The sequence below is a fragment of the Heterocephalus glaber genome, unplaced genomic scaffold, assembly GCF_053883595.1.
Source record: "Heterocephalus glaber isolate CG9 unplaced genomic scaffold, H.glaber_assembly_v1.0 deba00001761, whole genome shotgun sequence".
Taxonomy (NCBI): Eukaryota; Metazoa; Chordata; class Mammalia; order Rodentia; family Bathyergidae; genus Heterocephalus; species Heterocephalus glaber.
Genome location: NW_028258458.1, coordinates 4022891 through 4037971, shown reverse-complemented (window position 1 = coordinate 4037971; position 15081 = coordinate 4022891). Strand labels below are relative to the sequence as shown.

The following is a 15081-nucleotide window of genomic DNA, read 5'->3' as shown; positions in this document are numbered from 1 at the left end:
ACAAAAACCACAGAGGACTGCTTCTGTCATGCGGGGCTGACCAGCCTTCCCTCCACTTCCCACGACAGTGGTGGCTGCCAATGACCTCAAGTGGCAGACCTCAGGCATCTTCCGACCATTCATCGAGGTCAACATCATCGGGCCCCAGCTCAGCGACAAGAAACGCAAGTTTGCCACCAAATCCAAGAACAACAGCTGGGCGCCCAAGTACAACGAGAGCTTTCAGTTGTGAGTCGGGGATGCCTGGGCGGTGCCTGGGGAGAAGGGGACGTCTGCCAGGTGGACCCCAGGGCCGGCCAGCCACGCGAGGCGGCTGATGGTACCCCAGCTCCGGAGTGGCGGGAGCCAGGTCCTAGGTGTGGGCGCCGTAAGGGAACGGGGCTCAGCGCAGGAGGGAGGTCCCTTCCGGGCCAGGCGGCCCCAGGGAAGTGGCAGGGGCGTTGTTGGGTGGGTGCAGCCCAGCTTGGGGGTCAGAGTGGGCGTGACAAGGCCTGGGTTGGAGGGTGAGTCTCCGGGGCTCGGGCGGGGCGGAGCCTAGTGTAGATAAGCGGTCAGACAGGGGGCGTGGCTCGGTGGGGGGGGACTCGGTGGGCGGGGCTGCTCACGCCCCGCCCCTCCCCAGCACGCTGAGCGCCGACGCGGGCCCCGAGTGCTACGAGCTGCAGGTGTGCGTCAAGGATTACTGCTTTGCGCGGGAGGACCGCACGGTGGGGCTGGCCGTGCTGCAGCTGCGCGAGCTGGTCCAGCGCGGGAGCGCCGCCTGCTGGCTACCTCTCGGCCGCCGCATCCACATGGACGACACCGGCCTCACAGTGCTGCGCATCCTCTCGCAGCGCAGCAATGACGAGGTGGCCAAGGAGTTCGTCAAGCTCAAGTCCGACACGCGGTCGGCTGAGGAAGGCGGCTCTACGCCTGCGCAGTAGCGCGGGGGAGAGAGAGAAAGCCGGGCGGGTGGCACTGCGCCTGCGCGCAGTAGGGTGGGGCTCGCTGAGAGGGAACTGCGCCTGCGCCCTGGACATGTCTCCGTCCTCCAGGGACTTGAGCGGCGGATGCCCTGCCCTGTAAGAGCCCATCCAGGACGTTGAAGGAAGAAGCCACACCCCTCCCCGAGGCCACGCCCCCACCCAAGGGGCCTTTCGCGGGGACGCGGCTGGCCACCTCCTGTCCCCTGGAAAAGCCATAGCCGGGGCCCAGCCCGCCTGAGACCATTGCCAAGCACGCAGCCTCAGCCCCGCGCGGCGGCGGGGTGAGCAGGGCTTCCCGACCGAGGTGGCGGGGGCTGATGTGCAGAAATCGAGGGCAGGGGAGTTCAAAAGCACACGCGCCCTTGGGCGCCAAGCCCTGGGCCCGGCGGGCACTGGGGCTGCGCACGGCCTCTGTGCCCCGACACCCCAGCCTGCCCGTGGCAGGGGCGCCAACCCTGCGGCCCATTTTCCCAGTGCCGTGATCCCACCGCGTCCCAAGGCCCAAGCCCGCACTAGGCCCCGCTGCTGCTAACGGCAGGCCCGACCAGGCCATACCCACCGTCCCCTCTGCCAAGCAAGACCCTCCTCCACCTTCCTCCCAGACCTCACGCGAAGAGTGAGGATTGGGGTCCCCATCCTCCCCATCGCCGCTTCCTCTCCCAGAACTGAGCAGCCAGGAAAGAACAGGAAGAGCCCGGAAACTAGGTGTGCGCGCGGGAGCGTGATGCGTTCAGAGCCAGGCCCCGGAATCTCCCCCACTCATCCCCACGCTGGCCGCAGGACTCTGGCTTCAGGGCCCCGGGTGGGAGGCTCTTCCTCCCGAGACAGTTGGGGTAACCTACGGAAGGTGGCCTCAGTCAGCGCGGTCTCTACACACCTGCTGCTGCACCTGGACCCCAAGTGAGGCCGGCAGGGGAGGACTGAACAGACCAGAGAGTCGCTGGACCTCAGGCGGGGCGGGGTTCCGGAGGTGGATATTCAGTCGTGGCTGGAGGCCGCTCACTGCAAAAGACCCTCCCTCTGCCCCTCAGGACTTGCCCCCCTCCTGTCCCCTCCAGTCCAACCCTGATGCTGTCAGACTGGGAGAGCTGAAGTCTGCTTTCTGCAGGACTGGGGCCACCCCTCTCCGGGTGGCAGGGAGGTTGTGCGGGCCGGAAGAGACCTGAGCATGCAGGACAGGAGACAGAGCCCAGGAATGCCGCGGGTGCAAAGGCTCCAGGGCGGGAGGCCAGGGAGGAGACCTCTCTTCTGCTGTCCCACAACCAGGCCAGGCGGTGCCCGCCCCACCCAGGCCCTGCCCAAGACCCAGTCTGCTCCCCATCAGACACGCAAAAAATCTCGACCCCGACGCGCAACCCTTGGGGCCACTGGGCTGGGCTCTGAGTCACCGCGCGCCCCTCGTGTCCATCCTGCCGAACCGGGCGAGGGTCGCAGCCTTTCCTAAGAATCGTTAAGGACCAAAGTCGTCTTCGCTGACAGCTGTTCCTTTTCTCTTCGCCTTTTCTTTTTTAAAGAGAGAAATCAAACTGACAGTGTCAAGCAGACCCTCCCCGCGGCTCGACACAGGGCACAGGTGGCTGGCGATGCCCGCCCAGCCCCGCCCCGCTCGCCAGGCCCCGGCCCTGCCGGCTGCCGTCCCCGCATGTGATTGCCAACGTGAAGCCCAGTCGTCGTCTGGTTTCTGTTCCCTTCTGTTCTCCTTTTCTACCCCCGCGCCATCGGTCAGTCCCCCGTCCGAAGAGGCGTGCTCATTTCCCTGTAAATACGTGACTTGGGACACAAGTTCAAAGCAAACGACAAGTGCTCATGAATGCATGGTGTTGAGATGTTTTGCACTACTCTGACTTTTTGGTCTCTGTAAAAATATTTTATTAACAGCAGACATTAAAAAAGAAAAAGCACACGGCCCCGGGTGCATGGTGACCTTTGAGCGTCTCCAAAACCTCAGTGGGGCTCTGGCCGCTCCTGGCCCCGGGGTGCAGTAGTTGGGCCCTGGGTGAGGCCCCGAAGTCACCTCCGGTCACATCATCAGGCTGCAGGAGGGCCACTCCAGGCGGAACTTGCTGTGACGCGGGGCAGTCCCGGGGAATACACGGCAGGATAGCTCACAGAAACAGGTGCTGGGTGCTGGCCCAACCCGCCCCTTGCACTTGAGGCTGCAAAGCCCAGCGGGGTCCTAGGGCCTCCTGCCCCTGGGGACCGCCCGCCCCTCGGAGCCTCGCAGGAGTTCGGAAGGCGCTAGGGATGGACGGAGTCCTCCTGTCCTGGCTTTCTGTCCCGGTCGCTATGCCAGCAGGCAGGGGTGGAAACGGCTCGTATTTCAGGCTCGGCACCTGAGGCTGGTGGGCTCTGAAAGGCGGCTTCTGTGGATGTCCAGCCCTCTCCTGTAGGATCTGGCTTGGTCCTGCTCCCTGCACCAGGCACCAGCAATTTGTGGCCCCTTAGAAGAACAAGAGAAAGACCAGCCAGATGAGGTGGTGGTGCACACCTGGAATCCCAGCACTCTGGGAGGCTGAGGCAGGAGGATCGCAAGTTCAAGGCCAACTGGGCAATTTAGACTTAGACTCTGTCTGGAAATAAAGAATTTTCAAAAGGGCTGGGGGTGCAGCTCATCAGGAAGGCCCTGGACTCAGTACTGGGGGAAAAAAAGACAAGAGTTGCATAACTGGATAGGCACACTCTGAATAAAATTCAACCTCCGGACTTCACCCTCTTTTGTCTAGGCAGAGGCTGAGTGGTTGTTGCTGTTTTGTTTATCTCTGGTGCCAGGGATGGAATCCAGGGCGCCGTCCATCCCAGACAGGGCTCACTGCCGAGCCACATCCAGCCGTAGCGTTTGCAGTCAGCCTTTCACACCTGCAACTTCCACACCCACGGATCCAACCGGCTTCCAGAGGAAAACAACCACTAGAGGAAAACTTGAGCCTGAGGAACAGTGGGGCTTTCTTCAGTTACTCAGTGTCATTGTGCCTTTCGTGTGCGCGTGCACACACACACACACACACACACCCGCGGCTGCCTGCTTGAGGGGTACAGCAAAGGATAAAAGACAAAGACAATTCTCCAGTTAAGTGGGAGCTGGGAGGTCAGTGCCTCTTGTCGGGCAAGACACAGACTCCCCAAGCCTACCACTACTTATTGAGTACACACAAGCAATCGGGGTGGTGGATGCCCTGGGCTACGAAAAGAACAAAGCATTTTTGTAAGGGTTGAATGTAAGTCAGCAGGGAGCCTGATTTTTCTCCCAAACTGGGACTTCGAGCTGTTCTGCATTGTTCTGAAGAGTCAGGTCCCAGGCAGATGTTATCTTGCCCTGTGAGCTTAGGACTTTGTGGGTCTTCCCACCGTGACCAGGAGAAAGGAGTGTCCGCTTACCAACCGGCCCACAAGGCAAAGGATGGCCTCAAGCTCCCCTAGTCTCAGTTCACAGACTGTGGCCCCAACCGTTTCCCCTTTCTGTTTATTTGATTCCAGTAGTTGGATCGGGTTGAGCTTCAGTTACAGGCCCTCTAGGCCTGGGTTGGTTTGAATTTCTCTGTGGCAGACTAGAACTAAGACCAGAAGACATAAGCAAATTATTACAAGTATGCTAATATAAAACCAGAAGTAAGCTGGGCATGGTGGCACCGCCTGAAATCCCAGCACTTGGGAGGCTGAGGCAGGAGGATCACCATGAGTTCAACGCCTGGGCTACATAGTGAGACCCTGTCTCAAGAGAGAAAGGAAGGAGGGAAGGAAGAAAGAGAGAGGGGGTGAGCCTTGAGGCAGGTGAAGGGATTAAATTGATCAAGGGCCTTTGAATATTTGTCCCAGTTTTGAATTTGTTCATCAAGTTTTGAGTTTGTGGAGACATAGATAAAACTTTCTTTTGAACAGTGTCTAGGTCCAAGGTTATATTTCTATGCATTGCTCCTTGGATATGTTTTTTAATGTGCTCGCAAAGATGAGCAGATTGATTATAAATAAGATAAAGAAGGGCCGGGGATTGAGCTCAGTGGTTCCGAAGCCTGATGCTCAAGTGCAAGGACCTGAGTTCAATCCCTGGTACTAAAGAAAAAGATAAAGGAGGTGCACAGAATCGAGTAATATTAAGTGACAGTCGAGGCCTTGTTTAACTGTAAGCTCTGGATTCAATCCCCATGAATAGTAGTCTCTAGGGCACCAATTTGAGATTGTAGCTCTGTACCTATTGCATGCTGTATTTTCCAGGCCTCATCAGCAACTTTTGACCAGTTATCTATAAAGTGTGCTGTCTGGACAGAATGGGTGAGAGCAACAGAAGAAGCCCCACTCGAGATCAGCCACACTGAAGAAACTATCCCTGTAACATTCAGTCCTATCATTCTTGTAGCTCTCTGTATAAGGTGATCAACCAGGGACTGTAAAAGATATCTTGCCGGAGTATGGGACCAAAGTTCTGCTAAATTTACTGGCATCCATACCCCAGGCATGCATCCCAGGATTACTGAGTTCTTCCTAAAGACATCCCCAGTCTTAATACAGTGCTAAGGGAGGTTTTATTCCACTCTACAGCTCCATAGAGAAAGACATAAGGGTTGCAAATACATAAAATTCTGCTAGTGCTATTTTGTCTAACAAGCAGGGCAGTAGTGCCTGGGGCAGGGTTTATATCATAACCTGTCCATTTTTCTCCAACAAAGAAAGATGAGGCAAGTTTCCAAACAGTCTGTCACATAGGTCCGGGTTTGCCATCGCTCACAGCCTGTGTATGGGGCCTAATCCTGCACCTCCCTGTGAGCGGCTTCAGGGAGGCCTGCCGGCTGATGCCCTCCCATAAGGCACCATGCTACTCTTCTGAGGAGCGCTATTACCCCTTCCTCACAGGGTCCCCTGCGGAACCCAATCAGTAAATTCCTTTCGTCCCATAATCATCCTTTGTCCCTTTTTCCTTTATAGATACCAGTGGGGGCACCTTCTGCATAGTTTTCCCAAATCGTACAAACTTTACAGAGAGGAACATCAGAAACAAAAGAAGTAATCCTTCTGTCTGACGCATTACTAGAGCCAAGGCCTGAAAGAACTGGTTGTTGGTGATCATGTGCTGTCCACTATTGGGGCTAGCAGTAACTGGACTGGACTGCCCTATGGTCCACACATAATGGGGGTAGGTGAAAGTGGGAGGTGTAATTTATAACAGCCTTGTCCTGCATACCCACTAGAGATAAGGGCCAGGCACCCAGTCTGCTGGGTCAGGGTAGACTCTCGACTGAGGGGAAGTTTTGGGTGCGTGATCTGCCCAAGTGAAGGGCTGAGTAAGAGCAGCTTTAGCACCGATGCCCAGTACTCTCCCACCCACCCACCGCTGGAGCTGTACATAGAGATGCTGTAATAGCGTCGCACGGGTGAGCATATTGTCAGGAGTTGGCAGGAGGCCCTGTGCCACCAGCGTCTTGGCCTCCTGAGTTGCCATCTTCACTCATGCCCATGTCATGGGCTGTGCTGTCTGTGTGGATCGCAGTGCCTGCGGTGCTGGCTCCTCCTGCAGGGTTGTCTGGGAGAACACTTTTACCGGTGGGCTGGCTGATGGCAGGTACGCACTGGTCTCAGGTCTCTCTCTCCAGGGTCACAGGTTTCTAGATGGCAACCACACTGGGCCCATCACCTGTTAGCACACAGGTGTATTCTCGTCCCCTGCTAGTAGTGGTGAGGGGCCTTCCCGGGAACCTGAGGATCTTTCTATAAAACCTGAGCATCAGAAGAGCTAGAATCAGAAGCAGTTTGCCAGTGAATTTCAGCAGGAGTACACTTGCTCTGTGCATGGGTTCAAAAAATTAAAAATTTAAAGTGAAAGTAGCAGGATCTAGGTGGGCTGGTGGAGGTAACTGTATTCCCTGTTTTGGTTTATTTGGTTGAGTCTTGGGGGATAAATGTGCCCTTTCTACAATTGCCTGTCCTTGAGGGTTGTGAGGAATGCCTGTAAGATGTTTAATACGCCAGAGCTGAAACAGGGAAGGCGAGGCTCTGCTGCCATGAGGGACCCTTGTCAGCTTTAACTGTAGGAGGAACCCCACTGCTGCAAATGCTGATCAACAATGTTGCTGCGCACGTCCAGTCTGTTCTCCTGTGTGGCAAGTGGCATGAATCGTATGAGAATAGGTGTCTGTTGAAACATGAGAGAATGTGTGTAACATCTAGGTGCCAAATTTCATTCCATTTAAGTCCCCTGGGGTTGCTTCCTTTGAGGGGAGAGGTGGAGGGGTTTTTGGCAAGTGGGACAGAACAATCTTTCTAGCTTGTGACCAAGACAACTGAAACTCTTTTGTTAGTGTCAGGTAAAAGGGCTGAAGGCCAAGACCAGACCAGGCCACAGCAAGCCTTTATTAGGGGAATAGATCTGCCGGGCTGTCTCTGAACAAAGGAGAGACAAAAGCAATATGGCCGGGGCAGGGAGAGTCTTTTATAGAGACTGGGGTGGGGTTTGTAGGGGCAGAGGTGGGGTTGAGTGAGGTAGTGACTAGGGAATGGAGGAGCCGGTGATGTCACTAGGTGGTAGGAGGTGAGCGAGTATTAGGCTACTTTCTAGGCAGGAACAGGGGCATGCTGGGAAGAAGGGTTTATTCTTTGTTGGGAGCAATCATCTTGGCATGATGTCACACAGGGGAGGGGGCAAGGCACCATAGGAAGAGGGCAGCTACTATACATAATAGTTGCTGAGGTGGTGGGAGACCTATCAGTTAGACTTACTATTTGGGTGGTGGTAAGCATGTGATTGCCATGCTAAGTCAAAAGGAGTAACATAAGCTGAGGATCAGCCTGTTGGTTGCCATAGCTGAAGGTCCTGGCAGATGGGAGCGTGCTCCGGGATGTAAAAGGGGCAGCACGGTTACGGATAGCATGCTGCAGTCTTAGAAAGAGACTCAATAAGGGAGGAACTAATGTGGCCCAGGATGGTGTGCTGGAGTCACTGAGGAATACTGCAGAAGCTGAATCACTAATGGTGTTCACAGGAAAACGCCCTGAGTCCTATGAATCTAAAATAACATGTTGAGCTCTCTCGCCATTGTTTGAGGCAGGAGGCAGCCCTGCAGCTCCATCCCCAATAAAGCCCTGCCTGGGTGTGTTTTCTTTCAGGTAGGTGTGCCCAGGCTGAACTGTGGGGGCTGGACACAGGGTTGACATTCCAAGAAGAGTGCTGAATATTTGCTGCACATGCTTAAAAATGCAGAGAGTAATGGTGAACTTAAGGGTTTGTTCGTAGACTCTCTGGTCTCGAACATATCCAGGTGAGCAAAGCACCCAAGATGTGCCTCCATACTGACAGAGCTCCTGGCCAGAGAACCCACACATGAGCTCCCCAGCCACACTGAGCTGACCCTTACTGAAAGGAACAAATTGCGCCCAAACCACAGGAGGAAGTTGCACAGAAGAAACAAAACCGTATGGCACAGGAATAGATTAAGCATAAAATAAGTGCAAATACAACAAATAAATAAATAAATAAATAAATAAATAAATAAAATAACATGTTGAAAAAAATTTTTTTCCCTTTTTGGTACCAGGGATCAAACTCGGGACCTTTCGCTTGTAAGGCAGGCGGTGGCACCACTGAGCTAAATCCCTGGCCCAACATGTTGAAAATTTTTACTCCAGATGGCTGCTTTTCCTTTAGCGCAGCCATCCATGAAATAGGTTGGAGCATCAGTAATGGGTTCTAGTTGAGTGATCTTAGGAATGATACCTGAGTGTTTAAGAACGACGTGAAAAATAGGATCATCGGGAAAATGGTTGCCAATCTGTCCCATGAAATCAGCAAGGCACTTGCTAATATATTGCCTGTTGTAGAAACGCAGAATATTGAGAAAAATCTATAGGCAACACTATTATAGATGGATCAATAGCAAACAATTGACAAGAGTGTGTCCTTCCCAATGCAACAATTTTAGCGATTTGTTCAGCATATAGTTGTAAGGTTTTTATCAACTGATTAGGAAGAGATAGCCAGTAGAAACAACTGAGAATAACAGAACTGACCCGAGTCCAGTGGGAGAATGAGGGGTATTTAAAACGTACAAAACATTGGGTTGGTTAGTATTCAAATGATAAACTCGCCATTCCTGTAACATTTTTCTATCAATTGTAACTCGTTTTGTGGCTCAGGGGTTAATTGTGGAGAATTAATTTGAGGCTCTCCCTTGCAAGGTATCATAAAAATGTTTTAACTGATAAGTGGCTGTGCCCAATTTGGGATGGATCCAATTGATATCCCCCAGCAATTTTGGAAATCACTTAGTCAATAATTTATCCTGTCTTATTTTTATTTTTTGAGGTCTTACTGCCTGTTGTTAGTAGGGTTCCTGAGTAGTAGTAAGGGCTAGAAATGTGTACTTTATCAGGGGCTGTGTAGCGGCCAAAGCCTTTAAATCTTTTTTGCCAGGACAAACAAATCATCTAACTGGAATTTGGAATTGGCCGCTGTTACTGGGAAGTGACAAAGCCCAAGAACATATGCGTGCACAGCCGCTTCCTTAACCACTTGTTGACCCCTAGATGTGCCAGGCACAGAAAGCCTGGTGTTAATGTTCAGGTGGTCTGGGTGGAGGAGTTTCTTTCTAAGCCTCATCTGATTCTGGGTCCTCCACAGGAGCAGGAGGAGCCTTAGGTGACTCATCCTCCTTAGTACATCTCTCCTCGTCCTGACCGAGGACAGGCGCCTCAGGAGGGGTAGCAATTAAAACCGATTTTACTAGGCCCCATGCTGAAAAGGTCTCAGGAGAGAAAGACCCTCCTCTGCATGAGTGCTTTCTAAACTTTCACCCACTCGGTCCCGTTTTCAGTCTCCACAGTTCCTGCCCGTGGAAACCATGGATCATGTTTAACAATCTCTCCAAACATTTATTTCCATGTATGGGTGCTCACTTCACCTTTGGCCTGCTTCAGCAGCATTCATGGTAGCTGCACATATTTTTTTCCTTCTACCGATTCTGCCCCATCCTTTCCCCGCTCATTAAAAGCTTTCTGCAGCGGCAAGTGCTTTACCTTTCACTTTCATCTCGGGACTCACCCACAGTCCCCTCACCACCTGAGGTCCTACTCTTTCCCCTCTGGGGTTTCCCTCTCTGGCCTGCAGAGGTCCCTGTTCAGGAACCAGTTACCCGGGACCAGGCAGGCCCCACAGCTGCCCGCTGGAGGGCTGTGGCAAAGGATACAAGATAAAGCAATATTGCGGGAGAATGTGGCCCCGTCGGGCAAGAGACAAAAACTCCCCAAGCCTGCCACTACTTAGAGTACACACAAGCGAGCGAGCGGAGCCCGTGGTGGGTGCCCAGGCTACGAAAAGAACAAAGTCTTCTTGTAAGGATGGAGTATAAGTTAATAGGGAGCCTTATCATCCGCCCAAAGTGGGCCATTAGCCGGTCCTCAGCAGGTGATACCTGGTCCCGTGAGCGTGAGCGGGCCTCACGGCCTGTGGGTGCTCTGCATAGCAGCAGGCCTTGAGCTCCCCTAGCCCCAATTCATACTGTGGGCCCCAACACAGCCCCAGTCTGTAGGAACCAGCCTACAAGCTCCAACCTGACGAAGGGGTGATGAGAAGGAAAAATAGACACAGGAACGGGTTGAAATCTGGGGGCCGGGGGCTCCTGTCTCCCTTCGACATAGAGCCCCACAGGCCGGACGCACCTTGGCTTTGATGCACTCAGACCCAGGCACGGGCAGTTAGAGTCTGCAGGGTCCACCTGTCTCCTCCCTCCACGTGCTTCTCCGGGTAAACAACTTAACATCAGGTGTCTTTACTTCTCTCTGCAGCGTGCGAGCATGCTTTCAGGCCCCCTTTCTCCTCAGTGCTCAGCAGAGGCCAGTTCGGCCTCATTCTTCCCCTCTGGTCTCCCGTACCAGTCCTTTTCATTTTTTTATTTTAAGACAAGGTCTTTCTAAGTTGCCCAAGCTTAACTCAAACATGAGATTCTCCTGCCTCAGCTTCCCAGGGTGCTGAGATGACAGGCCTGCACCAACACACCCAGCTTTTATCTGGTATCCTTTGGAGATGATTTAATTTTTTTTTTTCTTTTTTGGTACCAGGAATCAGACTCAGGACCTTGTGGTTACAAGGCAGGTGGTAGAATGAGAGCTAAATCCCTGGCCCTTGGAGATGATTTAAAGACAGGAAGGTGTCTTTAAAGGCACTTTGGTGGTGCAAATCCTACCTCACAGCATAGATTTCAGCGTCTACAGGTAGAGTGGAGTCCTGGACCGGATTCCCAGGATCCCCAGCATCCTTCGGGTGAGTCAGGCTGGGAAGTTTTCACCAGAGCTTCAGGCATCCCTGTGAGCAAGGCCGTGTGGCTCTTTGGGCGTGGGTTTGCTTAGCTTTTGCCCACGCTGACCACACCACCTGCGAGGGTTTGTAAGGGGCGGTGGGTCTGTCCCCATGCACCCCAGGCCCCTCCCCTTCGGCTGTCCCCTCCCTCAGGGCCCCGTCATGAAGCCTCAGCCTGGGGCCCCGAGCCCTGCCGGCCCTCCTCACTTGGGGCAGCCCTGGCCTTGGCCCCGAGAATCTGCTGCCTGTCCCACAGTGCTGCTCCAAGTTTCTTTCCAAAGCAGTCTTTGCACCGATCTGTGTGCCCAGCCTTCTTTGTTTCTTCTTCTGAGACAGGGTCTTGCTGAGCTGCCCGGCTGGGCTCCATCTGGGGAGCCCCTCCCCTCCCTCCTGCGTAGCCCGGATGATAGGCGTGTGCCACCACACCCCGGCTCCTCGCAGAGCTTGACAGCCCTCCCAGGACAGCGATGCAGGAGGCGTTGGGCAGCAGGAAACACAACAGGCTTCAGTAAAAACCAACCCAAACATTTAATACAAAAATACTCCAGTTGTTGGGAGCAATGCTACCTAATTCTAGGGAAAAATCACTTGAGTAGGCCTAGTTCTCCTGCCTACAGCCCAGCTGGGACATTCCAGACATAATTGCATTTTGGCCTCTGGTCACAACTGAGACCTCAGTGATCCCCAGATGCTGTAATCTCCAGGACAAAACCACACCTGTGAGAGATGCCAGGGAGGAAGCAAATCTTCATCTGCATAATTCCTCATTGTTCTTAGATTTCCATGGCCCCCAGCCTTTTGTTACCCCTTGTTTATCCCAATGTGAGGTACTGAACTCTATATTTCACTTGTTACATTTGTTTCTCCCAATGTACTGAGTACTGAATAAAAAGTGCTGCAAGCTAGGGGGGCTTTTGTCTTTGCCGCCCAGAGCAGCACTGATCACACCCAAGGCTCAGCTTCTTCTCAGTCTCATTTTTCTACCTTTCCAGTAATTCGCTGTGTGCTTCCAAGGCTCGCAGGAGACCAGGACTCACTGCACAGGTTCTGGTAACGCCCCCTTCCCCTGTTCCCTACATTTGGTGCCCAACGTGGATGTGAATCGGATCCACAAGTGAACTCGCCTGTGAGACAAACTCGGAGTAAAAGAGACAACACACGGATCTCCCAGGACGATTTCTGGACTCGGACGAGGGACACTGGTGGTAAGAGTGTCCAGCTGGGGGTAATTTTCTATCTTTGCTGAGTTACAACTATGGGTCAGTCTCGGTCAACAGAGCAGCGTAACTTTGCCAAATTACTTAAGTCGCTGTTAAAGCAAGCTATGTACCCAGTACCTAAGGGTCCTGTGATAGATTTGTTAAAAGACATACAGACGTACATCCCATCTTTTCCCCGGGAAGGGACAACTAATTTTGACTTTTTGGATTTAAGCAGGCAGGCCTGTTGCCCAGCGTTACTCTTCCACCAGCTAGAGGACCTCCTGCGGAGGGCTTGGGCTCCTGTGCCAGTTGAGGGTGCGCCGACGAAATATTTTACTCAAATCATGCAAGGGCCGGTGGAGACTTACACAGAATTTGTAGCAAGAGTACAACAAACTGTTAGGAGACAGATTTCTAATTCCCAGGCAGCAGACATCCTGATCTTACAGCTAGCCTATGAAAATGCTAATATGGATTGCAAACAGGCAATAAATCCTGTTCGCTCCTCTAAAGATCTTGGAGCGTATATTAAGGCATGCCAGAATATTGGGTCTCCTTTATACAATTCAGCTCTGATGGCTCAAGCCATCTCCCAACATTTACGCGGTACACACAGTGATTTAAAATGTTTTAATTGTGGATAAATGGGGCATCTCAGAAAAAACTGCAAAATGAAAGGGGCCTTACAGGCTGACCCAGAGCCACTGAGTCAGGCATCCAGAGAAAATAAGTTACCGCCTGGCCTTTGCCCTCGATGCCGAAAAGACACTCACTGGGCTAAAGATTGCCGCTCCAAATATGATGGGGATGGTGCACTGCTGCCAGGAAATGGAAATCGAGCCCTTCCCCAGGCTCGGAAACAATAGGGGATCAGGGCCAGGGGGCCCCAGTCCCCCTGAGTCAGCAGTACCCGGTTCAGACCCGTGCACAAGTACAAAATCAGACAACATGGGTGTCCGGAGGGACATTTCTTCCCTCGTCAGGGGAACACTGGGAGCTCAGGAATAGATCTTCCTGCTGCACAGAGAGGTCACCTGCTGGGAGGTGAGACTCCGGCATCTGTCCCCACAGGAATTCATGGACCCCCACCCTCTGGAACCATTGGCTTGAGACTTGGAAAATTCTCTAACTTTGAAAGGCATTACTGTTATTCCAGCTATTGTTGATTCTGATTGTACCTCGGAATTGTGAGTTCCTGTTAGCTCCACAGGGCCTTGGGTAATAGAACAAGGAGATTATATTGCACAATTGTTGCTCTTGCCTAAACCACAATTAAATAATGTTAGCCTTAAAAATTCCCAAGAGGATCCTCAGCCAGAAATTCCTCAAGAGATTTATTTCACCCAAGAGATTTCCAAAAACGGTCCCATGTGCAAAATTAAATTGAATGCCAAATTCTTTACAGGATTGATAGACACAGGCGCGGATGGGTCCGTGATTGGCACATGTTTTTGGTCATTATCTTGGGGGCAAAAACCAACTAAAACATCTCTGGTAGGCCTTGGTGCCCCCCAACAAGTTTTGCAAAGCTCCATTCCTCTGCCTTATGAAGGGCCTGATGGTCAATTGGGATATATTTGTCCTTACATAGCTCCCATACCTGTAAACTTATGGGGCAGAGATTTGTTGGAAGAATGCAGAATTGTAGTGACTACTTTGCCCCCTGAAACTTCACCGAGCCAACAGATGATGTCTAAAATGGGATATGAACCAGGAAAAGGATTGGGCAAGCAACTTCAGGGAACAACACAGCCTAGAGAACAGAAACAAAAAAATAAGCGCTTTGGAATTGGATATGATCAACATTTTTAGTTGGGGCTACTGAAGTTTCTCTGCCCAAGGCAGCCTTGCCTTTACAATGGAAATCAAATGATCCCATTTGGGTTAATCAATGGCCCCTACCACAGGAGAAACTAACCATTCTACAATAACTCATATTAGGACAAGTTGACAAGGGGCATTTAGAACCATCTGTGGGCCCTTGGAACACATCTATCTTTGTTATTCCTAAAAGGTCAGGCAAATGGTGTTTGCTCCGGGACTTACATGCAGTTACTGCAAGCCTCATTCCAATGGGGGCACTGCACCCTGGCTTACCAAACCCAGAGGCAATCCCCCAGAAGTGGCCGCTTAGAATTATAGATTTAAAAGACTGCTTCTTTAACATTCCTTTGCGGCCAAGTGACCGACCTCGATTTGCCTTTTCGGTACCTAGCACGAATTTTAAAGAACCGATGAAGCGCTTTCAGGGGACTGTGTTGCCTCACGGAATGGCTAACAGCCCCACACTGTGTCAGCTTTTTGTAGCACAGGCTCTTCAAGCTACTCGTAAGTTATTTCCTACTGTATTATTTAACACATTATATGGATGACATACTAATCTCTGCGAATACACAACAGCTACTTTTACAGGCCTTTGCTGTTGCAAAGAAGGATTTAGTGCGTTTTGGATTGTGCATAGCACCTAAAAAAGTTCAACTATCTGAGCCTTATATTTACCTGGGTACCTTGTTATCAGAACGATCGGTTGAACCACAAAAGATACAGTTTAGGACAGACAAATTAAAAACATTAAATGATTTTCAAAAATTATTAGGTGATATTAATTGGATTAGGCCTAAGATAGGGACAGCAACTT

At 52.0% G+C, this 15081-nt stretch overlaps 1 protein-coding gene and 1 long non-coding RNA gene across 3 annotated transcripts in view; both read left to right on the top strand.

Moving 5' to 3' along the window:
* The window catches only part of Unc13a (unc-13 homolog A), a 45809-nt gene extending 42938 nt beyond the window's left edge, over window positions 1-2871 (top strand). For both annotated transcript variants that reach the window (XR_015447587.1, XM_087201837.1), the window contains 2 exons: window positions 69-228; window positions 623-2871. Coding sequence is in view for 1 of the 2 variants with exons in the window: in XM_087201837.1 (XP_087057963.1) it covers window positions 69-228; window positions 623-923 (461 nt within the window). In the remaining variant the exon portion in view is untranslated. The remainder of the gene's footprint in view (window positions 1-68; window positions 229-622) is intronic.
* Window positions 2872-8565: 5694 nt separating this feature from the next.
* LOC147821144 (uncharacterized) lies at window positions 8566-14142 on the top strand. Its single transcript, XR_015447626.1, has 2 exons — window positions 8566-11205; window positions 12234-14142. It is a non-coding gene; the product is annotated as an uncharacterized LOC147821144 (long non-coding RNA).
* The last annotated feature ends 939 nt before the right edge of the window (window positions 14143-15081 follow it).